General features: G+C 65.7%; 4 protein-coding genes across 13 annotated transcripts; 3 read left to right on the forward strand and 1 right to left on the reverse strand.

Moving 5' to 3' along the window:
* The first annotated feature begins 788 nt into the window (after positions 1–788).
* Positions 789–5539, forward strand: TAF1C (TATA-box binding protein associated factor, RNA polymerase I subunit C). Of its 7 annotated transcripts, none has more exons than XM_080371434.1 (14): positions 789–1044; positions 1158–1251; positions 1536–1642; positions 1734–1829; positions 1921–1991; positions 2079–2326; positions 2401–2511; positions 2624–2747; positions 2863–2934; positions 3055–3190; positions 3285–3413; positions 3582–3756; positions 3892–4029; positions 4338–5539. In XM_080371434.1, exons 1-14 carry the CDS (start codon positions 913–915, stop codon positions 5510–5512), a joined length of 2808 nt encoding a protein of 935 aa, XP_080227560.1. In that variant the 5' UTR covers positions 789–912; the 3' UTR covers positions 5513–5539. The 7 variants fall into 7 exon arrangements, with proteins under 7 accessions (XP_080227560.1, XP_080227562.1, XP_080227561.1 ...); XM_080371436.1 differs by having other exon boundaries at positions 2133–2326; XM_080371435.1 differs by having other exon boundaries at positions 1734–1823.
* Positions 5540–5754: 215 nt separating this feature from the next.
* HINT2 (histidine triad nucleotide binding protein 2) lies at positions 5755–7215 on the forward strand. 3 transcript variants are annotated; one of them, XM_080371812.1, is made up of 5 exons: positions 5755–5872; positions 6450–6608; positions 6702–6806; positions 6891–6963; positions 7076–7215. In XM_080371812.1, exons 1-5 carry the CDS (start codon positions 5804–5806, stop codon positions 7165–7167), a joined length of 498 nt encoding a protein of 165 aa, XP_080227938.1. In that variant the 5' UTR covers positions 5755–5803; the 3' UTR covers positions 7168–7215. The 3 variants fall into 3 exon arrangements, with proteins under 3 accessions (XP_080227938.1, XP_080227939.1, XP_080227937.1); XM_080371811.1 differs by lacking the exon at positions 5755–5872 and having other exon boundaries at positions 6167–6608; XM_080371813.1 differs by lacking the exons at positions 5755–5872; positions 6702–6806 and having other exon boundaries at positions 5899–6608.
* A 94-nt stretch (positions 7216–7309) lies between these two features.
* Positions 7310–13180, forward strand: SPAG8 (sperm associated antigen 8). Its single transcript, XM_080371808.1, has 3 exons — positions 7310–11320; positions 12165–12336; positions 12432–13180. Exons 1-3 carry the CDS (start codon positions 10922–10924, stop codon positions 12569–12571), a joined length of 711 nt encoding a protein of 236 aa, XP_080227934.1. The 5' UTR covers positions 7310–10921; the 3' UTR covers positions 12572–13180.
* Positions 13181–13712: 532 nt separating this feature from the next.
* On the reverse strand, positions 13713–25036 carry NPR2 (natriuretic peptide receptor 2; the record flags this gene model as incomplete). 2 transcript variants are annotated; one of them, XM_080371805.1, is made up of 22 exons in its annotated part: positions 13713–14417; positions 14586–14677; positions 14774–14872; positions 14957–15131; positions 15219–15287; positions 15419–15542; positions 15723–15869; positions 15998–16166; positions 16249–16404; positions 16478–16637; positions 16715–16786; positions 17028–17132; positions 17270–17347; positions 17514–17588; positions 18002–18122; positions 18235–18319; positions 18434–18566; positions 18651–18745; positions 18837–18972; positions 19245–19358; positions 19442–19641; positions 24199–25036. In XM_080371805.1, 22 exons carry the CDS (start codon positions 24932–24934, stop codon positions 14355–14357), a joined length of 3204 nt encoding a protein of 1067 aa, XP_080227931.1. In that variant the 3' UTR covers positions 13713–14354. The 2 variants fall into 2 exon arrangements, with proteins under 2 accessions (XP_080227931.1, XP_080227930.1); XM_080371804.1 differs by having other exon boundaries at positions 19442–19644; positions 24199–24934.
* Positions 25037–25263: the final 227 nt, after the last annotated feature.

The following is a 25263-nucleotide window of genomic DNA, read 5'->3' on the forward strand; positions in this document are numbered from 1 at the left end:
AGGGCCGCCTCCCGGCTCAGACCACCCGGGGCACGGCTCCAGGCCGGTGGCCCCTGGCACAAGAGGGATGAACGAGGCCCGCGGTCCCTCCGGGAGCAGCCTGGACCCTCTCTCCTTGGGAAGGGGACGGGGGAGTCTGGTGTGTGCGTGTCCCTGTCCCAGATACTCCCCAAAGGCCCCCGGGGTCCCGCCAGAGCTCCATGGGACAGACCCGTCCGCGGTGAGCAGCACCGGTGGGCGTGGGTACCCGTGGGGGTGCTGAGCCAGGCGGGTCCTCCATGGGGAGCCCGCAGCCGCCCTGGGCGAGGGGAGAGCACCGGAGCCGGGGCGGGAGCGGGGTTCCCGGAGCCAGGCAGCCGGCGGGTGGCAGGGGAAGGGCAGGGTGGGCTGGAGCAGCCCTACACCCCCCCATCCCTCCAGGAGGTGCCCTTTAGCCCCTCGTCCCCAGGGTGTTCGGTGTTGCAACGCAGCACCGGGGCCAGGCCGGCCACGAAGGACGCGGCGCGCCCGCGGCAGGACCCCCGGGGGCTCCCCGCTGCCGCCTGGGGGCTAGCAGGGGAGGACTGTGCCCGCGCCCGGCCCGTCTCCCGGTTTGTTCCGGTCCCGATGGGCTCTCCCAGTGCCGGCCTGGTCCGGCCGGGTTGCCCCCGCTTCCCCCCGCTCGGTGCCGGTCCCGGTCCCCGCGCCTTGTCCCAGTACCGGCGGCGGAGAGGCGTTTGCTCCTCCTGCCGCCAGGGGGCACTGATTGGTGAGTGGCGCCAGTAGCGCGACGCTGTGGTGACGCCACTTCCGGCGCCGTTCCCGCGCGGGTACGGAGTGCTGCTGGTTTCGGACCCCGGGACCCTCCGGCCCAGCCCAGGCCCAGGCCCGGTCCCTCCCCGCCCGGCACCGGCACCGGCACCCCCTGGGGCTATGGAGTTCCCGGACGCTCTCTTCCCCTGCTACTTCGGCGCTGGCCCGCCCCGGGAGGAGGGGGGCCCCGCTCCGGCCGCTGGTTGGGGCGAGCACGGGCAGGTGTTGGGGGCTGGCCGCTCCAGCCGCCAGGTGAGGCCGCGGCACAGCCCGCTCCGCCCTGCCCCGGGGTTCGGGCCGGGCCGGGGGAGCCCGGCGAGGGGCGGGCGGGAGCAGCTTTCACCTCTTGCCTCCGCTCCCTGCAGGCCGAGACGGCGTTCGTGCCCCACCGCGGCCAGACGGGCGAGAGCTGGGAACCTGCCGACGCCGCTGCGGTGCCTTTTCTGCCTCCCAACGAGAGTGAGGGTCGCGGGGGGCGGGAAGGGGTACGCTGCGGGGTGGGGGGGGACACGATGATGACACACGGGACAGACATCCCATGCCACCTCTGCACCCACCTGCCAAGCTGCCCTGCACCTCAAGGTCCCTGCTGGTTCTGCCACACTCACATGGGGAGCTTTTGCAGCTCTCCCAGGGATACTGGCACAGGAGGGAGTGGGGATGGGTGAGCCATTGCCCTGCAGTGCTGCAACGGGGTCCTGGTGCTTATGCAGTACCAACCAGCTGCTGCTGTCTCCCCACAGGCTGCTGCATCCCCTCGCTCACACCTCAGGACATTCTCTACCATGGCTTCCTGCGCAGGAAGCTCCGGACAGACAAGTCTGGAGCCACCTTGAACTTCACCAAGCAGGTAGGATCTGGGGCACCATGTCCCACCGAGGCCCTGGGGGGTGGCATGGAATCTCTGCATTTCCCAGCCCCTCTTTGTCCTTCCCACACAGCTGGGCCATTTCTTTGTGGATCACCCGGAAGATGCATTTGGCTCCCTTGGACAGCTGCTGCACAAGAACTTCTACCTGGGCAACTCCAAGGTGACGGTCAGTGTCCATCCAGGTGTGACAACGCCATCCCGGACTCCTCCCCTTGCAACTGCCAGCCTCAACCTCTGCCTCCTTGTCTTCCCTGCAGAGACAGGCTCGGAGCAGTACTATCCGGATGACGGCCGTGATGGAGGAAATTGCCCGTCTGGAGGCCAGGCGGTAAGTGTCCCCATGGCCCCTGCCCTGGAGAGGCCTGAGGGTACTCCTGCTCTCTCCCCCTGCCCGACGCCATCTGTACCCTTGCAGAGGCTGCCCCCAGCAGTACCTCACCTCCCGTCTGCGCTGGTTCTCCCACCTCAGCCGCGACTGGCTCTTTGAGGTGCCGCTGGGGCTGCTGGGGGACTGCGTGCATGAGGACCTGCTGCTACAGTGGGCCGGCCTCCTCTTCGATGACGGCCCTACAGGGGGGGCACTGGCCTGGCTGCCCCCCAGAGATGGGGGGGCACACAGAGGCTGCCTGGTGTACCCCGGAGGGAAGGCCATGAACCACCTCTGTATCCTTACCCACGGGGGTGTCCCCAGGGAGGGAAGTGGGGATTGTGTTGCACTGCCCTTAGCTGGCCCCCAGATTTCCAGGACGTGGTGCTGAAGGAGCTGCCCCGCACCCGGGGCTCCCCAGCCCAATTTGAGCTCAATGGGCGCATCCGGCAAGTGGCTGCCACTCGGGTAGATAGGGAAGGTGAGCCAGCCCCAGGATCTGTATCTCGGGCTGGGCAGGGCGTGGGGTGGAGAGGTGGCAGGGAACCCTCAAACCCGTGCCTTCTCACGTGCTGCCTGCTGTCCCCTGTCAGATTTTGTTGGTATCCGCTCAGACTATCACTGCGGTGTTTGGAGGGTGCCAGGCAGGACAGGGGCAACCCCCACCCCACTGCAGGTCATCCGTACCAGCGTGCCTGCCTCCTGCCTCACTGTCAGGTAGGCACTGGGGGAACAGAGCTTTGCAAGGAGTGGGAGGCTGCTTCTTCTGCAGCCCTCCCCTCTGTGGTGGGTGATCTTGCCTCTGTGCTGATGCCATGCCCACATCCTGCAGCCCTCACCTACCTGGGGAACTGGCTGTCTGCACCCAGAGTGGAGCCGTCTACCTCTGGAGCGTTGAGACAGGGTGAGATGGGGCACTCAGGGCTGGAGCGGGCTTGTATAGACCCCTAGATCTCAGTGGTATGGAGGGGCTCAAGTGAGAGCAGCAGCTGAGCCCTGTGCTGGCATTGTTTTCTCCCCACAGGCTGCAGAAGCTCCGACATGACCCCCAGACTATGTTTTTTCGTGACCATTCACCCTGGCGCTGGAGCGAATTCACAGCCCACCCGCGGGTGCTGAGCTGTGCTGACCGCACTGGCGTGCAGTGCCTGGACACCCGGGTGAGCCCGGAAGGGTGGGCACGGGGCTCGTGCTGGCTGGGGGAGTGTGTTCCTTGGCCCCAAGTGCTGACAGTGCCCCACTCTGCTGCTGCAGGCCCCCGAGAGATGCTGCTTCAACTTGTTCAAGGCAGGTGAGGCAAATGGTTGCCAACAGGGTGAGCGCGTGGTGCTGCCCATGTACCTGGGCAGGGCTCACCCCTTCCAGCACCTCATTGCTTCCCAGGTGAGTCCCACCACACCTAGGAGGGGCAGCCATGGGCTGGGGGGGCGGAACGGGACACTGTGGCACAGCCCTGGCTGCCAGTGCCCATGGGGCTGGGGGATTGCCCAGCTGAGGGGGGCTGCCACGGTGTGTTGGGTTGAGACCCCTGAGCTGTGCCTGCCCTCCCAGTTCTCTGTGTATGTGCTGGATGAGCGGTTGCCGCTGGTGCCTGTGCTGAAGTGGACGCACATGATGAAGGATCCCCCTCTCTTTGCCAATCTGACGCCAGGAGGCCCCGGGAGGAGCCATAAGGTGCTGCTTGGTGCATCTCGCACCCAGGAGCTGTTGATGCTGCAATACCAGGGTGAGATGGGGTTTCAGTGGTGCTGTGGGGCTGGGTCTCCTCTGTGCCTGCATCCCAGCCTCCTCACTGCTGGCGCGCCAGCTGTTATCCTGGCATTGGTGCTCACTGGCTAGTTTTTGGTGTGTTCTTCCACAGGGGGCAGGCAGTCGGCCTGCCAGCTGGTGGGACCTCCACAGAAGCTGCACAGCATCGCCGGCTGCCTGCAGCACTTTCCCACCCAGCTCCCGCACCGCCACCACCTGCTTCAGCAGCGCCTCAGTGCCCCAGCTACTGGTGGGTGTCCCATGCCGCCTGGGTGTGCAGGTCCTGGAGAAGAGAAAGTGGGCTGGAGTGGGGAGTGTAGCCCTTGCTGTGCCCTGCGGGGTAGTGGCTGAAAAAGCAAAAGCGAAGCCCTGAACGGCCCTGAGCAAGAGATCAGTGACCTAGAAGAGGATATGGGGGGCTGGAGCCAGCAGTGAGTGTGCACATGCCAGGGCTGGGGGTGATAGGCTGAGGGTGACGGCAGCCCCCACTGCTGGTCAGGCCCCAGGAGGGGCCCTAGGGCTGGAACACCTGTGTCAATGACTTTCCTGTCCCAGCAGGGCTGGCTGCTGCGCTGCAGAAGGACGGACCACATGAGTCTCTGCTGGTTTTCCAGCTCTCTGAGGCTGGGGATGTCTTCTGCCAGAGGCTGACCCATGAGGCAGTGAAGCCCCCTGCAGTCATCTCCAGGACTGAGGCCACAGCAGGGCCTGGCTCTTCCCCTCTATTTGAGATTCCAGCCAGCAGCCCACCAGGCTTGGGCAGAGAGGACAAAGACGAGGTGGAGGAAGAGCAGACCTTCTATTTGTCCAACCTGGAGGTGATTTTCAATGAGGAGGAGGAGGAAGAGGATGCAGACACATCAGCGGCCCTGGAGGAAGCTGAGCTCCCCCAGGAGCCCTGTGCTAGCCCCCAGCCCTCCCCAGCAGAGCCCAGCCCAGCTACAGCCATACGGTACCGCCGGTGGCTGAAGGCCCTTTCCAAGGGCTGCAGGGAGCACCCCAGGCAGGCTAGTCCCGACACCTTCAGCCAGAAGCGCCTCTTCACCCGTAAAGAGCTGGAGTGGCCACCTGGCCCCAGTGCCCTGCACAGGCAGGTGCGCCAACAGCTGCGCCAGGCCATGCGGGAAGGGGGATGCATCCGGCGCTGGGACCCCCCAGGCCCCCAGGCCCCTGCCCTCCTGCAGCCGGCAGAGGGTCTGGACGCCCTGAGCACCCGCCTGACGAAGGCCTGGTCCCGGGACTGGGAGCAGTCGTGGGAGGAGAGGATGAGCTTCAACATGGCGCAGAGGCGGCAGGCGTTGCGGGAGCGGCGGCAGCGGCAGAAGCGATCCCGAGGCCGTCGCAGCCTTTCGGCCAGCTTCACCTCCTCCCTCACCTACCAGTCCGAATTGTCGCAGCCCAGCGATGGGGCCCCCGACCCGCGCCTCCCAAAGGGGAGCCCCCCAAAGCAGGGTTCTCCGCCGGGTGGCAGCCCCCTCCCGGCATCGCCGCTGCACGACGACGAGCTGCTGTCCTCCCAGAGCCTGCGCAGCCGCGGCATCCCGAAGGAGCGGCGCAAGACGCTGCGGGACTACCTGGCGGTGTGGGCCGAGGTGCCCCCCGAGCCGCCGGAGACCCCCGGCAGCCAGGCCAGCCAGCAGTGCATCCCCTCCTCCCAGAGCCAGCTCTCCTCCCAGAGCCAGCTCTCCTCCGCCTCCCAGCCCCGCCGCAAGCGCCCGCGCATGGGCTTCTGAGCACCAATAAACGCCGCCTGGCCAGTCCCCCGCCCCGGGCCGTCACTGGGGGGGGGAGGGGCGGTGCTGCGCCGCCACGCGGGGTCACGGTGCCCGTCGGTGCGGTGCGGAGGGGCAGCGGGAGTCCCGCAAGCAGTTGTGCGCCCCGGCCGCGCGCGGGGACGGAGGCGTCACGCGTGGGCGCAGGCGCGGGCGGGCACTTTAAGGCGCCGGCGGGGAGGTGGGGGCAGGGGTGGGAGTGGCAGGAGCGGGAGCCAATGGGGCGGAGGGGGCGGGGCCGGTGCGGCGGCGATGGCGGCGGTGCTGGCAAGGGGCTTGGCGCGCGGCTGGGCTGCGCGGGGCGCGCTGTGCGCGGGGCAGGTGGGCGCGGAGGGGGGTGGGGGGAGGGGAGGGGTTCGTCCCTGCGCCAGGCTCGCCGCTGCTCCCACCCGCGGGCAACGTCTGTGGGCGGCGTGAGTCCCGCCGTGGGCACCGGCCCCCAACGCTCCGGCGACAACGGGGCCTCGGAGCACCAGTGTGCACCCGCGTGACCCCCCCCTCGTCGCTCCCGTGCGTGTCGCCCGCACGTGCATCCTCCCTGACACGCCCACGGGTATCAGCCCCGCGTGCACTCCCGCACCCCCCCCCCCCCGCGTGCACCCCCTGCGTGCACCCCCAGTGAATCCCCAGTGAATCCCGTCGCACGCGGTCACCCCCACGCCCATCCCCCCTTACCCCAGCCTGCACCCCTGCGTCACCCCCATCCCGTGACCCCCGGGTGCACCCTCCCCGTGGGACACGGCCCCCGTGTGCCCCCATGTGCAGAGCCCCCCCCCACCATGTACACACGCACCTCGCCACTCCCAATCGCGTCCCCCACGCACCCCCTCCCCCTTGCACGTGGTGTCCCCGCGGCCCGCGTGGGCAGCCCCTAAGGCCCCTGTGTCCCCCGGCCCAGCGGCGGGCGGCGGCGGCAGCGCCCGGCGGGCAGGACGGGGAGGTGGGCAAGGCGCGGCGGGCAGCGGCGGCCAGCGAGAGGGCGGGCGGGCAGCCCACCATCTTCAGCAAGATCATCGCCCGCAGCGTGCCGGCCACCATCCTCTACGAAGATGACAAGGTAGGGGGGACAGCAGGGCACGTGTCCTATGGGAGGGGGAGGAGGGCAGCACCTATGGGTGCGGGGCTCACCCTGCTCCCACCCTGCCGGCAGTGTCTGGTCTTCCGCGATGTGGCCCCCCAAGCCCCCGTTCACTTCCTGGTGATCCCCAAGCACCCCATCCCCCGCATCAGCAGTGTGGGTCCCCAGGACACAGAGGTGAGTCCAGGGGGGTCTCCGGGATATTTGGGGGTGGGGGAGTGACACGTGCCCCGTACTGACCGTCCCATTCTCCCCCTGCAGCTCCTGGGGCACTTGCTGGTGGTGGCAGCACGCACGGCGCAGGCGGAGGGGCTGGCGGAGGGCTACCGCCTCGGTGAGTTGTTGTCCCGTGCTGTGCCACGGGGTAGGAGGACCCTTGCCGGTGGTCCCGGGTGGCTGGGGGTGTGCAGGAGGGGTGGCCTGACCGCCTGTCCCTCTCCTGGCAGTGATCAACGACGGGAAACATGGTGCCCAGTCCGTGTACCACCTGCACCTCCATGTGCTGGGGGGGCGGCAGATGGGCTGGCCCCCTGGCTAAGCCCACCGCCCACCCACTGCCCCCCAATAAAGCATCTCGTTGGCAGAGGCTTGGGTGGTTTTGTGTCCGTGTGGCCCTCGTGGGGGTGGGGGTGGCTAGCCTGGGCAGGGGTGGCCCTGGGTGCTGCAGAGCAGTGAAGACATGCCAGTGGGATCCAGGGCGTGGACACGGGTGGGACTTGGTGCCCTGCTTCTTGGAGTGGGGGCCTGGGCTCCCCACATCCCAACTGGTCGTGCTGGAGATTCTCTGGAGCCCCCCTGCTGGAGGAGGTTTTTAAGGGGTGCCCACATCCCACAGGCAGAAGGCCCATGCTGGTGCTGGGCAAGCGGGGAGCAGGCTGGGTGTCATGAAGGTGTCCCCGAGCTGGGGAACATCCCAGAGCAGTGCCAGCAGCACCCACATACCCTGGGACACCCACCCAGCCCCACTGCCATGATAGAGCCCCAGCACTCCTGTGTGCCACCGCCCCCCAACATGTGCACCGCTGTGCAGAACACCTCGCACCACACACCCCCTCTGCGTGCACCACCATGCAAAACAGTGTCATGCACCCCAGACCCCCATCGCACAGTGCAGGCACAAAGCAGTGGGTGGGTGGCAGGGGGGATGCACGCGGGGGCGACACATGTGGGGGTGATGGGGGTTCACGCGGTGGTGAAGGCGGGTGCACGCAGGCCACCCACAGACCCCTTGTGCACCCCAGGCCCCTTGCGCACGCACCACCATGCGGAACACATGGCGTTGCAAGCCGCAGACCCCACCTCCTGAATGGCAAACACAGCAGCACCCCACGCACACAGCACGTGTGTGTGTGCACGCTGAGCTTGCACGCACGTGCCTGCCTGCGGCCACGGCCAACTCCGTGGGGGCTGCGCATGCTGGGGGGCTGGCACGTGTGCAGCTGCGTGCTCGCTGCCCCGCGCCTCCTTCTCCCGCGCCTCCTTCTCCCGCGCCGTGCTGGCCACCGCTGGGCGCCGTGGGCTATATTTAGTGGCGGGGGCCGGTGCTGGCGCAGCGCACGGGCCCACCTGGCACCGCCGGCGGGGCCACCTGGGCCCCTGCCAGCCGCACAGGGGACCGCAGCCTGCCGGGGAGAATGGCCGCTCTGTTCAGCCTCCGGCTCGGTGGCGCTGGTGGCGGGGGGCCGCCCGGGAGCGGCACAGGGCCGTGGCAGAGTCCAGTCACTTCAGCCCCGCTCCCTGCCTCCCCACCCAGTGTAGTGTGGGGAGTGTTTCTGGGGTGTAAACGAACCTTAAAAATGTTGGATGATGATGCTTCCCACCTCCGAGACCTGCTCAAGCCTCATCACGGGCTGGGGCCACTCCTGGATGTGGGACAGCCCTGTCTCGTGGCGGGGGACCCCAGAGAGGGGCGGGGGTCCCCATCTCCCCAGGGACCCCAAGGAGGGGCCAAGGATCCCCAGTGCATCATCCCCCAGAGCTCACCTGGAGCAGTCCCCAGGAATGCCGAGCCTGGCAGAGGGTGAGTGCTGGCACAGGAGATCAGAGGACAGACGCCTGCAATTGTGTTTGCTCCTGCGCCAGGTTTATTTTGTCAGTCCTGAAGCATCCCCAGGGCAGCACAGCCCCATAGTGCTGGGCCTGGGAGGGGTGAGGTGGGGGGGTGACGGCTGTTTTCTCAGCCAAAGACTATCACAAATGACGCAAGTTCCCAAAAGAGCAGGGCGGGGGGTAGTGGGGGATGTGTCAGCCAGCGAGAGGCAGCCAGATGTGCTCCAGCAGCGTCAGGGCTGCTGCCCCACAGCAGTGCCCCATGTGCCACCCCGGAGCAGCTTGCCCCACAGTGAGTGCACACCCTTGGGCTGGCATCGCCAGGGTCCTTGTATCACACTACTGTGGTGTCTTCAGTGTCCCTTGGCTTCCCCAGGCACCCATGCTGCCTGGCCAGGCTTTTGGCTGCTCTGGGGACAAGCCCACCTGTATCTGGTGGGGAAGCCAGGGACTCTCCTGGGAAGAGCACCCTGGGGTGCATGAGCTGCCCTATGGGTGCAGCTCAGGGGCCAGCGCTAGGCCCAGGGCCAAGCATGGGGGCACGACCAACAGGATGCACCCCAACACCTTTGCAGCGAGCACCCAGCCCTTGGCACATACAGACACCCACCCCCAGCTGCAGCAGGTCTGGTGCAGTCCAAGCATTGAAGGGGGGGGGGCCCTTTGCTGAGCCTGAGCTCTGGGGCATGTCTCTCCCTCCTCCCTGCAGCTGCTTAGCAGATGGGCTTGGAGAAGCCCTTGTTTGGCGCAGGGCCGAGCACCCGGAGGGGAAAGCTGTCCCCGCTGGGGGCCCCGGCCGGCCGAGGCCAGAGGGGCCAGGCACATCCCCAGCCAGGAAAAACAGAGGGCCCAGCGCCGAGCACGTGGTGGCCCCGGCAGCACACACCGCAGAACGCTGGAATAACAGCCCTCGCGACGGAGCCTGCTGCGCGCTATCAAAGGGCCCTTCTTCTGCCCGGCCTCGGCGGGGACGGGGGCCCAGTGAGGGCTGGCGGCAAGGGGGGCTGCTCCGCGCCTGTGGGGGACCAGCTGGGCCCATCCTGCCCTGTCACCCGGGGCCAGCCGTGGGTCCCTGACAGGCGCACCCAAGGGCCAGGCCCAAATAGCAGGGGAGGGTCACTTGGGTCCCTGGGTGTGACAGCAGTGTGTCCCCAGGAGCCCGGTGCCAGGCACATCCCTCCTGCCACCCCGGTGGGGCCCAGCTGCCCTGGCCCGGGCACAGTGCCCACCTGCCCTGTCCCCCGAGAGCCTCTGGGGCCACCCCTGTCACAAGGCCATGCCCAGTGGCCTCCTCCCTGGCCAAGGCACCAGGGCAGCCCGGGGCAGGGTGACACGGATCCCCGGCTAGGGGGTGCCACAGTCCTGGGCCAGGCCACATGCCTTCATGCCTTCCTGCCCCAGCCACGCCCACTTGCCCCGGCCCCGCCCTCTTGCCCCTCTGCTTTCTACTCCTGCCCCTTGGCCCCGCCCCGGATGGGCCCCGCCCCCTCCAGACTCTCCGCCAATGGGAGGTGCGCACGCACCCGGCGCCACGAACGAGCTTGCGGGCGCGGCGCGGCCGGTGTTTGCCGTCTCCATGGGCACGGAGCGGCTGCACCCCGCGCAGGCGCCATGGAGACGGGAGCACGGCGGCGGCGGGCCGGGGCTCCCCGAGGGTGGGGTCGGGCCGGGGCACCGGGGCGGGGGCGTGTAGGGCGTTAGGGTGACCCCCGAGGGAGACATCTGGGGGGCAGGGGCCTGGGGGTGTTGTGGCAGGGCCTGGGGGGAAGCATTAAGGGGACAGGGGACATTAGAAGATGGGGGGGGTCCGGGGCACTGCCTGGGTGGGGTGGCACCTGGGGAGGAGGTAGGGGCCGGAGCTCACGCAGGGGGTGCTGGGGTGTTGTGGAGCCGCGGGACGGGGCACAGGGGGCGTTGGGGGGCAGAGCTTGAGCTGGGCACACCGGAGGGGGATGTTGCTGCAAGTGGGGGTGGGGGCCAAGGAGGGGGAAAGGAGCCATGGACAGGGTGATCCCTGCAGAGCGCTGACCCAGCAGCAGGCACTGCTTCTGCCCCCTAAAGGGACAGCTGATCCTTGTCCCCCACCCTGGGGTGGGGGTAACACGATGAGGGTCCCGGGACCCCTGGCCTCAGGGCCCAGCCCACACTGGTAGGGGCTGGGGACATGGTGGGCAAGGGGGAGGCTGAGGGATGCATCCCACCGCCTTTTCTCAGGGACCGTCCCCACCTGCAGGTTGGCTCCGATGGGCCACATGCCTCCTGTGTACCCTGCAGAGAGGCCACCGCGTCCAGTCAGGGCCCAGAGCTACGTCCTCCTGCCTGAGGTGCCCATGGAGAAGCCCCAGTGCCACAGGGAGACACCAATGGCCACAGCTGAGGTGCCCCAGGGGATGCTGTGGGCCACGGCTGAGCTGCCCGCCATGGCCCTGCCAGCTGTGCCCAGTGCGGTGACACCTGCTGAAGCTGGGAAGGATCCCAGTGGGGTTGAGCTGCCGCCCTGCCATGGAAAGCAGGGAACTCGTCCTGGCAAGGTGTCCCCCACCGTGGGGCTGGTGCTGCCCCCCTTCCTGCAGATGCCAGCAGGGCAGCCCAGCCAGTTGGTGTCCCGTGGGAGCTGCCTGACCCACAACTGGCAGGAGGAGGTAAGTCCCCATCACTGCCTGGGGAGCCATAAAGGGACATTCTCTTCAAAACCTTCTCCACTGTGTTGTCCCACATACTGATCCTGTGAAGCTTCCTGCTCCTGGGCAGCCCCCTCTCTTTAAATAGCTGCCTTTGGCCAAGGTAGAGCTCCCTGAATGACCTTGAGCCCAGCAGGATGGAAAGGGGATGAAATTCAATAGCACAAAAGGCATGGGCAGGCATGTGGGGAGCGATGGAAAGGCTCTGGGATGGGCAGGCATGTGGGGAGCGATGGTGAGGCTCTGGGAGAAGAGCCAGGAGCTTGCTGCAAGGGCAGCAGGAGCTGGGTGTCACAGCCCATCACAAAGATGGCTGCCTGGGCAAGCCAGGCTTTGGGGGGCACATGGGCCAAGCCATGCCACAGCCTGGGGACCCCAAGGTTTGTGCAAGTGCTGTAAGACGCTTGCCCAGCCATAGGGGCAGCCTGGGCACTCAGGAGGCTGGGGTGGCTTTACAAGGCCAGCTGACCCCTGGCAAGCAGAAGAGGTCAACTCTGCCCAGGTTGCAGCTGTCCCCACACCGACCTTCCCAGGGAGCTGGCTGGAAGGACTGTCCCCCCTTTTGCAGCTTGTGCCCCCAGGGCTGCTCCCAGTGCTCACGTCAGCCACCTGACTGCACAGCATGGCCTCAGGTATGGGGCAGTGACCCCCTGCTTGCCAACAGCAGGAGGGGTGAGTTAAACTCACCTCCCAGTCTTCCCCAGAGACCCATGGGACTATCAAAAGCCTAAAACCCAGAGGTGGGCATGGGGCACTGCAGGGTGGGCTCCTGCACCTTCCTGCAGCCCCAACTCTGTGTTCCCAGAAAGCCACAAACCACCTGGACCTCACGCCAGGGCAGCAGCCAGGCAGTGAAGCCTCCACCCACTGGCATGGCCACCATGGGCTGCTGGTCCACCAGTCCTCCCGGTCCACTGACAGCACCACCATGAAGGACACCTACCGCCCGCCACACAGGGCCCGGCTGCTGGGACGAGGTGAGGCTGAGCCCCTCCCACCAAGCTGTGTGCCCCACCAAAAGGCAGCAAGGGGACCTTTGCTGCAGGGCTGATGGCACCTTACCTCCTGGCAGGGCAGCGGGAGGTCATGCTGGAGTCCCAGCTCTACCAGAAATACAGGCAAGCCTGCGTCCCCACATGCCACCCACCCCTGGAGCCATGCCCCGGAGGAGGGGACCCTGCTGCAGGTGCCTGCCTGGGGTGGGAGAAATGACCCCAGAGCTGAGGGGTGTGGGGTCTGCTCTGCCACCAGGAAGGAGATGCTGCAGGAGATCTGTCCCCCAAGGATGCCCATGGAGTCAGTCTCTACTACGCACCGGGACTACTGTGCCAGGGGCTGCCAGTTCACACCACTGCCCACCACCCAGGTACAGGCAGGGAACGGTCCCCCACCCCTCCCTTGCGGCATCCCTCAGGGAGCCTGCAAGGCTCCCGTGTCCCCCCAGGCATGCTGTTCCCCCCACCCAATGTCACATTGCTTCCATCTGCAGCCCCACAACTACTACACGGAGCAGCCTTGCAGCTTCTGGCTGGAGCAAGCCCACAGCCTGCCTGTAAGCCCCCCAGCACCCTGCCCTGCCAGCACCTGGGGGACTCAGCTGCTGACAGGGACCTCTCCACTTCCCTCCAGGGTGTCACCAGCATCCGCAGCAGGGACAGTCCCTTTCGGAGGAATGCAGTCTTCTCCACTCCCATCACCAAGGACCTAAAGCAGCCCCTGCCCTGTGCCCCTCTGAGGAGCCGGCTCCAGCCCTACAAGCAATAAAAAGCAAGGTGGTCCCAGGGTCCTTGCTGCCCCAGGGCTGTCCTCAGGCTGGGCATCTGGAGGGACCATGCAGCACGGGCATGGGGACACCCTCCAGCCCCTCTGCAAGTCACTGCTGCCCCAAAACATGCTACTACCCCAAGACTTGCTCCTTGGGCACGGAGGGAGAGCCCCTGACACAGCCCCATCCCCTGGGATGTGCCCTCTCCCAGTGGCCACAGCAGATGACACGCGGCCCCGTCCCCAGGCACAGGTGGGTTCCAGCAAGAGGTGGCGGTGGCCAGAGCATGAGCTCAGAGGAACGCACTGCTGCCCTGGCGCCAAAGCAAACCCCGCCGGCCGCGGTGGCTCTGCCTTCCCAGCAACACCCTGAGCCCTCGCCAGCCCTGCAGCCAGCCCTGCAGCCACCCGCACCAGCTCCCTGCGCCCAGACTACCCACCCCACGCTGCAGCCGGACCCCTGGGCTACGATGCTCTGGGATGCTCCAGGCAGCCATCCCCAGCACAGGCTGAGCTCAGTGTTGCCCCCCCCCCTCCCCCCACCCACCCACTTGGCACTCCAGGGCAGAGTGAAGCAGAGGTCAGGGGATGGAAGGATTTGGGGAAGTTTGTATTTCAACAAAATAGTTTGCAGTGACTCCTATATTTACACCTGGGGGAGGGGGGTATTTACATGACCCGGTGGGGCTATATACAGGGGAGGGGAAGACTTGAGGAGGGGGGAGAGGTGTGGCATTGAACCCTGCCCTCACCAAGAGGTCAGTCTTGGCAGGAGCCCCCCATTTCCGCACCCCCCCCCCCCCAGGAAGGGGGTGATGTGGGCACAACTTCTGCTGGGGACGAGGTACTGAAAAGAGACGGCAAAGTGCCCTGTGGGGCAGCCAGGCCCCAGGAGCGGCTCAGAGCCAGCTGAGCCACAAGGGAGAGGGCAGGGGCAGTAGGACCTCGGAGGATGGGGGGATATGGGGTCCCCAGGGCTGGATTGGGGCCAGCCCCCCCTCCAGCAGAGGCTGCAGGGGGAAGTGGGCTTTGCTGGTGCCGATGGAGGGGGGGCCTGCGGTGCCGTGGCTGCTAGCCCCCCACGCCTGGGCCCTGCTGAAGCAGGGGGGCTGCAGTGGTGGTGGTGGTGGGCTGCAGTGATGGGGGGATGCCAGTGTGTCGTGGAAGTCCAGGCACTGGGAAGTGCTGGCAGTCCCATCGGGGCTGGGGGCCTGCGCCACTGCCATGGGGCTCAGACGACTTTGGGGTCTTTCCTCTCACCCAGCAGCCAGTAGGTCCGCATCTTCCCCTTGCCCTGGGCAGTGGAGGGGAGTGGTGAGACCCTCCCTCCAGCCACTGCTGCTCCTTGGGTGCCATCCCCAGCACAGAGGGGGACAAAAGGTCCCAGCCTTGACCCACCCACGCATCACATGCCCCTGTGGCAGGAAGGGTGGGCACCCCACCGGGGTCCCTGCGCTCTCACCTTCATTTCCACATCCCCACGCAGCTCCAGCTCAAAGCAGCCAAACTCATCCAGGACTTCCTTGGTGGTGGATGAGACATGGATCTTCAGGGCTGGGTGGCACAGGGGGGCAAAAGGGAACATGGATGGGTCCGGGAGCAGGACACGACCTGTGGCACCAGACCCCAGCTGCCAGCCCCACGGCTCACCCTGGCCATTGGACTCCATGCGGGATGCGGTGTTCACCGTGTCCCCAAAGAGGCAGTACCGCGGCATCTTCAGACCCACGACTCCAGCACACACAGGACCTATGGGGACAGAGATGTCTGGAGCTACTGCAGGGCAGGTGAGCGAGCATCCCCCAGCTGGTGCTAGCCAACGTGGGGGCTCACCGGTATGTACGCCGATGCGCAGGTGGAGCTGGTCATTGGGCCGGTGCCGGATCTTGAAGGTTTTGACAGCATCAAGCAGGGCCAGGGCCATGCGGACAATCTCACGGGCATGGAGCTTCCCATTGCGCACTGGCAGCCCTGACACCACCATGTAGGCGTCCCCGATGGTCTCCACCTGTGGAGTCAGGGACAGTGGGTATACCCTGGGCTCCTCACTGCCCACCTCACTTCCGGGGACTGTGCTTGCTTGCCACCCCCTCACCTTGTAGACATCAAAATTGTCGATGATGGCGTCGAAGCAAGTGTAGAGATCATTCAGCAGCGTCACAACCTGGATGGAAGAAGGGTGCATGCAGGGCTGGTAGCGGGCATGTACCCCCCAGCACCATGGATGGCACTGCCAGGGTATGAATTGCCCCTGCCACTCCTGCAGGAGGGCTACCCCCCAAGCCCTGCTCTCACCTGCATTGGGGTGCTCTCGGCCGAGAGGGCAGTGAAGCCCACAATGTCGCTGAAGTAGATGGTGACACTGTCAAAAGCCTCGGCCCGCACTGTCTCCCCACGCTTCAGCTGCTCCGCAACAGAGCTGGTGATGACAGGGAGGATGGTAGTGGGCTCCCACCCCAAAAACTCGGTTCTTCCTGTGTCCCCTGCCCTTCACCAGCATGGAGAGCTGGCAAGGGACCCCATGCTTCCACAGCAGTGGGTGCATGCTAACCCCATGCCAACATCCAGACCCACATGCTCCCATCTCTCCCTCTCTCACTGGGGCAGAATCTGGTAGAGGAGGTTCTCAGCCTTCCGCTTCTCCTCCAGGTAGGCCTGCGTCCGCTCCTCCACAAGTTTCTCCAGGTTGTTGGCGTACTGCTCCATGCGCGACAGCAGGTTGTCCAGGATGCTGGTGCTGCCCTCCCTGCCGGGGTGCAGGCAGCTGGCGCCGTCAGGAAGAGGTGTCCCCCCAACCACTGCCCCCACAGCATTCCCTGCTGCTGCCCAGGGCCACCACCCCACCCCCCCCCCCCCCGCTCGCCAGCCACCCACTTGTTGAATCTACGGATGAAGATCTTGATCTGGCCGAAGTCAGGGCGCTCAGCCGGCTCCTGCGCCCAGCAGCGCTCCATCAGCACTGCCAGCTCCTCGCTGTGCACCCCGATGTCAATGGAGGGGCGAAAGAAGGGCTTCTGGCTGTTACGCACCTTCTGCACAATCTCTGTCAGGGGGTGGCCGATGGTGAGCACTTGGACCGCCCCCATCGGGGACAGGACTACCCCACGCTTGCCCCCTACCCTCACCTTTGGGGCTCAGGTCCATGCCCTCGATGTAGAAGGGGCCGTTGCGTAGGGCAACCTCCTGCATGATGATACCAAAGCTGTAGACATCAGCTTTCTGCATGCCCGGCGTGGGCAGACGCCCCTTCTGCAGCAGCTCTGGAGCTGTCCACAGCTTCTCTGGTGGGACACAGACACAGAGTGGTGAGGCAGGGTCACCCCATCCCCCTGGTCCTCCTGAGCAGGCACTCACTGGCATAAAGGGCATGCGTGTCCTCGCTGTCGCAGGGTGTGCGGAAGCTGGCCAGCCCATAGTCGGTGATCTTCAGCACGAAGCGGCTGTCCACCACACAGTTGGATGACTTGAGGCTGCCGTGGTGGCCAATGATGCTATTGTGCAGGAAAGCCATTCCCTGGGACAGATAAGACACGGGGAAGCTGGCATCCCTCAGGCACCTCCCCCAGACCCTTGTGCCCCTCACTTGAGTACCTTGACAATGTCGTTGATGAGGGAGTAGCGAAACATCCAGTCCAGGTTGATGCTCTCATTCTCCAGGACATCCTGGGGCAGCACATTGAGTGGACTCCACCCAAGGGGTGGTGATGCCAGCACCAGCCTCACCAAGCACCCAACTGTGGGGGGACTCTGAGGAACCCACCTCCTCCCCTCCACTGGCATCTGACACCTGCTTGTGCAGCTCTGCTGCAGGTCTTGTGGGGCTTGGGTGGCCACCAGCATCTATAGCCCTGTCCTCAAGGCCCAGCCCAGCCAGGTCATCCCCAGTGCCCCCAAGCCCCCCTACCTGCAGGCTGCCCCGTGGGCAGTACTCAGTGACAATGCAGATGTTGGGGGGGTCAATGCATGCCCCGATGAAGCGAGTCAAGTGGTTGAACTGGATGTCCCGCATCTGGAGGTGGAAGCAGAGCCAAGACAGGCTTGAGGTCAGATGGGATGGGCTGCTGCTCCCACCAGCACCCACTGTGCCAGGACCAGCCCTTGCACCCCCAAGCAGGGAACCCACTGCAGCCCAGACCCCAAACCTACATGTTTCAGCTCGAAGAGCACCTGCCGTGTCAGCTCGATGCGCTTCTTGTTGATGTGCTTGATGGCCACCACGTTGCCCTGGGGTGCCAGGGAGGGTGGAAGAGGTCAGTGCCCATTGGGCAGATTTGGGGAGGGGAAGAAGGTGCCAGCATGCCGCAGGGTGGGGTTACAGCTGAAGGGAAGCACCCCAACAGGGCTGGGGGGTTCTCAGGGGAGAGCTCAGCTCCCCGTCTGCTGCACTGACCTTAAAGTGGCCGGTGTTGGCAAAGATCTGGTACTTGCCATGGGTGGTCATCAGGGAGCCGTAGCTGGAGCCACGCTGCAGGGAAGGAGGGGGTTAGGGATGGGGACCCTGGAGTGCAGCATGGCAGGCACCCCCAGGGGTGTGCAAGGGATGGTGTTAGGACGAGCTCTGAAGGGTCAGGACGTCTGCATGCTCTGTAGGGAAGGCAAGGGCTACAGGATGAGGTATGGTGCACTACAGGGGATGTAAGGTTGTAGGGTATGGGTAACATGTGGCCGTGTAGGGGACGGAGGGCCACACAGGGGCCTGATGAGGTATGGTGCTCTGTAGAGGATGCAGGGCTGTGTAAGGGATGGACACAGCGGGGCTGCGGCTCTGTAGGGGATGGAGGGCCGTGGAGGGGATCAAAAGGGAAGAGCTGTCATGCAGGGAGGGAGGACGGGGCAGGGGCAGGAAGAGGGTGGTGCCCCAGGGCAGGAAGGTCTCACCAGGGACAGGGTTAGCCGGCTGCCTGCTGCCTTGTGGTACCGCTCAGGGCTCCCAAATTGCAGCTCATCCCAGCGGATCCTCCAGAGCATGCTGGCAAGCTCCTTCTCTAGCATCAGCTTCCTGGGGGGCACACAGGGGTCAGGCCCCCATACTCTTCTGCCCTGCCTGCCCCCCTGCCCCAAACCAGGCTGATGGGTACCAGTACCCAGAGGCTCCACCAGCCCTGACTGACCTGAAGATGAGGAAGCTGGAGATGCCAAACATGACGAAGGTGAGGCCAGTGCCCAAAGCCACGATGGCCAGCATGGAGAGGGGGGCTGTGGGCAAGAGGAGATGTTAGTGTGGCCCACCTGGCCACAGGTGCCAGGCTATCATGCACCCTCAGGGAAAGGTGCTGGGGACCAAGGGACATGGAGACCGAGTACACCCACTTTTATCGCAGGAGGGGTCATCCACGTCGAAGACACAGGGTGGGTTGTCCAAGGGGGGGGCCCCCTTCACCCAGGGAATGGGTCGTCCCAGCCAGTGGATCTGCTTCTCCACACCTGAGTAGTGTCCCACCACCTACGGCAGAGAGAGCTGAGGCCGCCCCCAGCATCCCAGCCCCCCAGCCCCAGCTGCTGGCAGGATCCTAGTGCCAGCCCTCACCTCATACTGCCCGCTCTCGGGATCGCCCATGGCCCATAGGTTGAAGTCGGTGTCCCGGTCATTGTTGCTATCCATGCTCACCAGTCCCGTCACTCCTGTGGGAAAAGCAAGACCCAGGTGGGACAGGGACCGGGTTCCACCACCCCCGTGGCACCCTCAGTCCAGCTGCCCTTGTCCCACCGTTACCCTGGAACTTGCGATCTCGCATCTTCTCAATGATGTGGGTGGCATTTTTCTTGGAGCCACCCTCCTGCAGGGTCTCGTTCAGCACCATGGCATACAGCAGCATCCCATCATAGAAACACCCCGCCACCAGGTTCATCTGTCAGAGGGAACTTCAGCACACCTGTGGCCACATGCATGGGAGCACCCCAGGAGCCCCACACCAGGGTCACGTACCCACCCACAACCCCATAACCTCACATGGGAGCCAACATGCACCCCGGGGGAATGGCAGTGCCCATGGCTGCTCAGACCAGGAATGGCCCCTTGGGCATTGCCTGTGGCTGTGTCCCACCCCCTGCATCCTGGTGAGGTGCCACAGCCCCATGCAGAGGGTCCCCACTGCCCCATCATGCAGGGGGACTCACTCACCAGGGAGTAGTTGAGCTGCACCCCAAATTTCTGCTTAGCTCGAAGGATGAGCTGGGTTTGGAAGTGCTGGTACTCGGGGTTTTGGGGCTCATAGTAGGTGATCACCAGCACCATCTGCAACCGAGCACAGCACCCCGTTCACACACTGAGGCCAGGCTGAGGAGGTCCCTGTCCTCAGGCAGGCGGGTGCAGCTCACCTGGAAAGCCTCACGGAGCCCCGAGTCCTGGCCTGGGCTCTGCTGCCAGGGCTTGAAGGGGTCGCGGGCAGAGTCACCCCGCAGGCTCTCCCCGAAGACATCCAGGTAGAAGAAGACGTAGTCACCATTGGTGAGGTTCTCCTGCTGAGCCAGCTGCATGATCTGCCGCAGCATCTCCGGTGGCCCACAGAGATACACCACTGCTGGCCAGACATGGCATGTCAGGGGGGCAATGCCACCCCACCCCCCACCCAGCGCACAACAGGTGTGGGGTGGGATGCTTTCCCTTGGGGCAACGGGCAGAACAGCCCCGGGGGCACACTCAATGGCTGTGGGGAGGACGGAGCGGGCAGATGGGGGAGTGCATGGCTGACCACCTTCTCATGCTATGTGACCCATGGCCACAGAGCCCACTCAGCCCCACCACGCTCACTGGCCCTGACCCACCCTTGCCCCACCAGCTACCTTGGGCTGAAGGGGGAAAGGAGAACAGGGGAACCCTTGCTCCAAAATATGCAACCCTATGCACAGACCCCACACGCTCTGCTCCAGCACCCACACGCATCCTGCTCCAGCAAAAGCCACCCAGGGGCTGTCTCCTCTGGCACCAGATCCCCAGCTGCTCCCCACCAGCCCCAGACAGGGGACCTGGGGGCCAGGAGAGGCACTGGGGCTGTGCGCCGGAGGTCCCTGGGGAACCAGGGCTGAGGAATGGGACAAACCCATGTTTGGGTTTGTGGCTGGCCAGCCGTGCGGCAGGAATGCGCAGGTTCCCGGATTCCAGCACCTTCTGCGGCTGCCGGCGCTAATTGGAAACAGAGCATCTCGCTAGTGCGACCCATGCGGCAAGGGGGTGTCTGGGGCCCGGCTGGCCACCCCACGTGCCCCCACCCGCTGCTGGGGGCTCAGCCAGCCCTGTTGGGATGCTCACCCAGGTGCTGCGTCGGGGCAGCATGGGGCTGGCACAGGGCACCATGGGCCATGGGGATGGGTGCCCAAGAGTGTCTGAAACCCCCCCGAGCAGGGGCCCTCCTTGCCCTTGCTGAGGATCCTGCCACTGCCTCTTCCCTCCCCCCGGAAAACCAGGGCCCCTGCTCCAGCCAGCCTGGCTGGGAACCCGGGATTGAGCAACAGAGGAGGCGGCGGGTGCTGTAGGAATGTCACGCTCGGGCACTGGCCCCAGCACACAGCCCTTCTGCATGGGGCCCGGTGCCCCAGCTGGATCTGGAGCGTGGGGAGTGCTGGGGACAACAAGGAAGCCCCATGCCCTGGGACAGTGTCCCAGCTGCTAGAGGACACCCGGCCATGCAGGCAGCAGGGCTGACAGGGTCGCCCATGGAGGCAGCGAGGCAGCCCATGGGTGGGAGAAGAAACCCAGCAGAGCCACCCTGGGCACAGGAAACCCACAGCGATGTGGGGAGCTGGTCCTGGGCACGGGAGAGAGGGGAGTTGCAGCAGCTTGGGCTGTGCATGAGCAAAAGCCCGTTTCATGGTCTGAAATGGTTTCCCTCTGAGTGCTGCAAAACCTCAAATAAACACTCCTGGCTTCCCCACTTCACTAGTCCCGCACCCAGAAATGTGCTGTACCCAAATTTCTCAGCCAGGATGGACAGCGCAGCATCTTTCCAGCATGCAGAGGCTGAGGGTCCCCCACCATGGGGACACAGCATGGAGCTTCCCCCATCCCATCACAGGCGCCAGGAAAAGGCGGCCCACGGCACCACACAGGCTGGGGAGCTGCAACAGCTGGTAGCAGATGGTGGGACACCATGGGCAGCCAGCCCCTGCGGTGGCGGCAGCAAAAGCCTGCCTGGTCAAAGGCCGCCGAGCATGGGGATCAATGGCGCCTGGATGGCTCCCTGGGGACAGCTTGCAGGAGCTGTGCAGAAGGGAAGGGTCAACGCTTGGGGCTTTTCATGACACTGGCAGCTGTCTCCAGCTGACAGCCTCCCGCCCAGCCAGCAGCACCCCTGCCTGCTCACAGAACCCCCCAGGGGTCTGCAAATGGTCAAAGGCAACTTTATCATCACTGAGGACAAGGGGAATGAGGTCCTGCGAGGCTTGGGTGCATGCAGCCCCCAGGCATTTCTTTAGTGGGTGCCTGTGATGCAGGAGGCAGGGTGCATGGCCCCAGGGGACAGGCAGGACCACGAGCATGCAGACAGGGTGGCAGGATGCTGCCCAACCCCTGCATGATGGAAGATAACCTTGAAGTGAGGGCGAATCCTGGTTTGGGGAAGCAAATCCCTGCAAATCTGTTTTGAGCAGTGTCATCAGCACAGGGCACTGCAGCGCAGAGACCCTCACCCCAGTCAAGTGGCCATCCCACACCCAGGGGAACTGCAGGGATGAGGACCAAATGCACTCCCCTCCTGCCAGCAGCACCCAGCCATCTCCCCAGGCAGGAGACCTGGGCTTTGTGGGCAGATGCTCCAGTAATTCCCTCAACCACAGCTCTAATTATATCAGTGCTTTTGCAAGTGGCAGGAGAGACGTGGGCCCCTGCACGTCACCCAGACACCAGTAAGAGGGGCAATGGGAAGTGTGAGGGGGCCATGCATGGGACAGGGTGATGCACCTACATCCCGCCATGCCTGCTCTTCAGAGCCACAAATGTCAGGGTTAGGCAGCACTGGGGACACATGGTGGGACACAGAAGCAGCTTTCCCCTGGAAATGTTTACCAAAATCCTGCCGGTCACCTGGGAGAAGGAAGGTGACACCAAGAGGGATGACGCAGTATCGCTGCAGGGCATGGACACAGATGTAGCTCTGACCAAAGCTCCTGCTTCCTTCTCTGTGCCCCACCATGCAGGGATGGGCACCCCCAGGACAGAATTGCAGGGTCCCTACTCAGTCCCCCACAGCCCGAGGTTAGGAAAGCATGTAACTAACATCAGCATCACAGCCCTGAGCACCCACCCCTGCGGGGCCAAGCACTCAGCCTCACATTCTGCGCCCCGCTCCGGGCTGTGGCCATAGGGGCCCAGACCCTCCCACATCCCAGCTCAGAAGGCCCCCAGGTCTCTGCCCACGCCTGGCATCCGCCCCCAGCAGCCACGACCCCCTGCCTGCACCAGGAGGGATCTATTCCCACCAGGGTGATTTACGGCACCAAACCGGAAACGTTAACAGAAATCGCTGATTTTAGCCTTTTTCACTGCGGGGTGCTTTGCCCCCATCCCACACAAAGCTCCACACTCCACGGCTGGTGACGGTGCACACAGGGAGCTTTCATCCCAGCCTCTTGGCCAAGCAAACGAGAGAGGTAGCCAGAAGCTGCTCAGGTCCTGCAGCCTACCATGGGATGCCCAGCCCCACCAGCCTCAACCCTGGGCGAACCTGGTCCAGCACCCCAGCCACACGCCTCCAGCCTCATCCCACACAGCCTTGGCCACATCTCCCGCTGGCCCATCTGGCTCCAATCGTCGCGGCTCGATGTCCTTCTTAATGACACAGCATCTCAGGATCCATTAAGAAGCATCACGGAGCGGCTGGCTCCGGGATCAATAAACCCTGCTCATCAATAATGAAAGCGCATCAGGCTGCCCTTGCTCTCTAGCTGCCTCCGTAAGCCCCTCCATTTCCTCCTGCTCCCAGTATAGCCGCTCTCCTGGGGCACTCCAAAGGCACAACATTGATTTATCCCTCCATCATCAGGGTGGGGCCATCCCCAGCCCCCTCCCTGGGGCACAACGGGGACACTGACAGCTCAGGGCACTCAGGTGCCAGGCTGGGGGGCTCTGCCCAAGCGTGGCACAGCCACCTCCATGTGTCGGCACCAGGCTGCTCTAGGCATGTAACAACAGCCGGCGCTGCCCTTCAGGCGGCCACGTCCACACCATCACCTTCAGCCTCCGAGGAGGTGGCTGGGTCCTGCCTGCCCCCACAGACACCCTGATCATGCTAACACAGAGCATAGGGTGGCCCCAGTGCCCCTCACACCACACATCCCACCAAGGTGAGGGTCCACCCCAGATGTCCCCCAGCACAGGGTGACCGGGCTGGGGGGCAGGGAAGGGGACCCTGTGACTCCTCACCCTGCTCTGGACCCCCTTCACTGGCACCAGGGTGACCTGGGGGTCTCAGGTCCTGCCTTGTCCCCTGTGCACCCACCTCCCTGTGCAGGTCCCGCTGCTCCCCCAGCCCCACCGTGACAAAATGTGCCCACCCCCTGCTGCACTCTATATACAACCCGCTTTGCCCACCCCTCCCCATGCCTCACATGGGTCCCCACTGTGCTCCCTGCCCCTCCCTGTGCCCGACATGCATCCCACTGTGTCCCCTTACTGTGCCCCACAGGGATTTCACTGCCCTCTTAGCCCCTTGCTGTGCCCTACACTGATCCCAGTGGCCCCCAAAGCCCTTGCTGTGCCCCACAGGGGTTCCACCGTGTGCCCAGTCCCTCACTGTGTCCTACCCGGGTCCCACTTCGTCTCTGTCCCCTTGCTGTGCCCCAGACAGGTCCCACTGCACCCTCAAGCCCTTGCTGTGCCCCGTGTGTGCTCCACAGCACCCCTGTCCCCCCACTGTGCCCCAGACAGGTTCCACCCTACCCCTGTCCCCTCACGGATCCCACCACATCTCCAGCCCCTCGCTGCGCCCCACGGAAGATTTTGCCGTCTCTCCGAGCCCCGTGCGGTTCCCCCGCGGGGAGCCCCGGCCGCTCCGCTCCCCGCCCCCCTCCCCCCCCCGCCCCGAGTGCTCAGCCCTGTCCCGCGGAGCCCCCCCCCCGCCCCCTCCCCCCTCCCCACGCACCGCGCCCGTTGGCCTTGATGAAGTGCACGGCGGTGTCGGGGCCGCCCTCGTCGGGAGAGTAGATGTGGTGGCGCACGGTGAGGTTGCTGCTGTCCTGCAGCTCCTGGTAGACCCCCTCGACGGTGAAGTAGTAGGGTCGGTCGTCAGTCTTGCGGTCCACGTAGAGGAGGACGGCGCGGGCGCTCCAGTTGAAGTGGGCGTGGAGGTGGGAGACGAAGGCACCCAGCTTCGGGGCCGAGGGCCCGGTACGCACCGTCGTGCTGTAATGCTCCCGCTTGCGGCTGAAGCCGGCCGCCACCGCCCCGCCGGTGATCAGCGGCAGCCGCCAGTGCGAGGCGAAGCGCCCCACGGAAGCAGCGGGGTAGACGCAGCCCGGCCCGAAGAGGACGTCGGGGTCGTGGTAGAGCTTCAGGTCCACGGCGTTGAGCGGTGCCACGTACTCGGAGCAAGCGCCCTCCAGCTCCGAGCTCATGAACTCGACGCGCACCGAGAAGGGCCGCGGCAGGAGCGGCGGGTCGCCCCGCTCCAGCGCTTCCAGCGCCAGGCTGAGCGCCGGCCCCACGCGCGGCCAAGCCCACGCGTAGCTCACGTTGCGTTCGGGCAGCACCACCGCCACCGTCAAGTTGGCGGCCGCCCCGTCGGGGGTCGCCGCCCGCCGCCCCGCTCCCGCCGCCGCCGGCACCAGCAGCGCCGCCGGCAGCAGCAGCAGCAGCGGCAGCGGCAGCCGCGGAGCCATGGGCCGCGCTGGCTCCTCCGCCCCGGCCGCCGCCCGCGGCTCCTGCGCCCCGCCGCGCCCCCGCCCCGCCGCCTGCGCCCTCCCCCGGGCGGCACCGCCCCGGGCCGGCCAGCGCCCTCTGCCGCCGCTCCCCGCCCGGACGGGCGGCACGGGGGTGGGCGGCACCGCGGCGGGGGCGGGGGGCGGTGTCCCCGGAGAGGGGGGCCGGGGCGGGGGGCTAGTGGGGCGGGGGCCGGGGGAGGCGCGCACTGGCTCCGGGAGTGCAGGGTTGGAGGGGTGGCGGGGTGCTCGCCTTCTGTGGGTCGCCGGTGGAGGTGTTGGGGAGGGGG

This window comes from Falco punctatus (assembly GCF_963210335.1).
Source record: "Falco punctatus genome assembly, chromosome: Z".
NCBI classification, from domain to species: Eukaryota; Metazoa; Chordata; class Aves; order Falconiformes; family Falconidae; genus Falco; species Falco punctatus.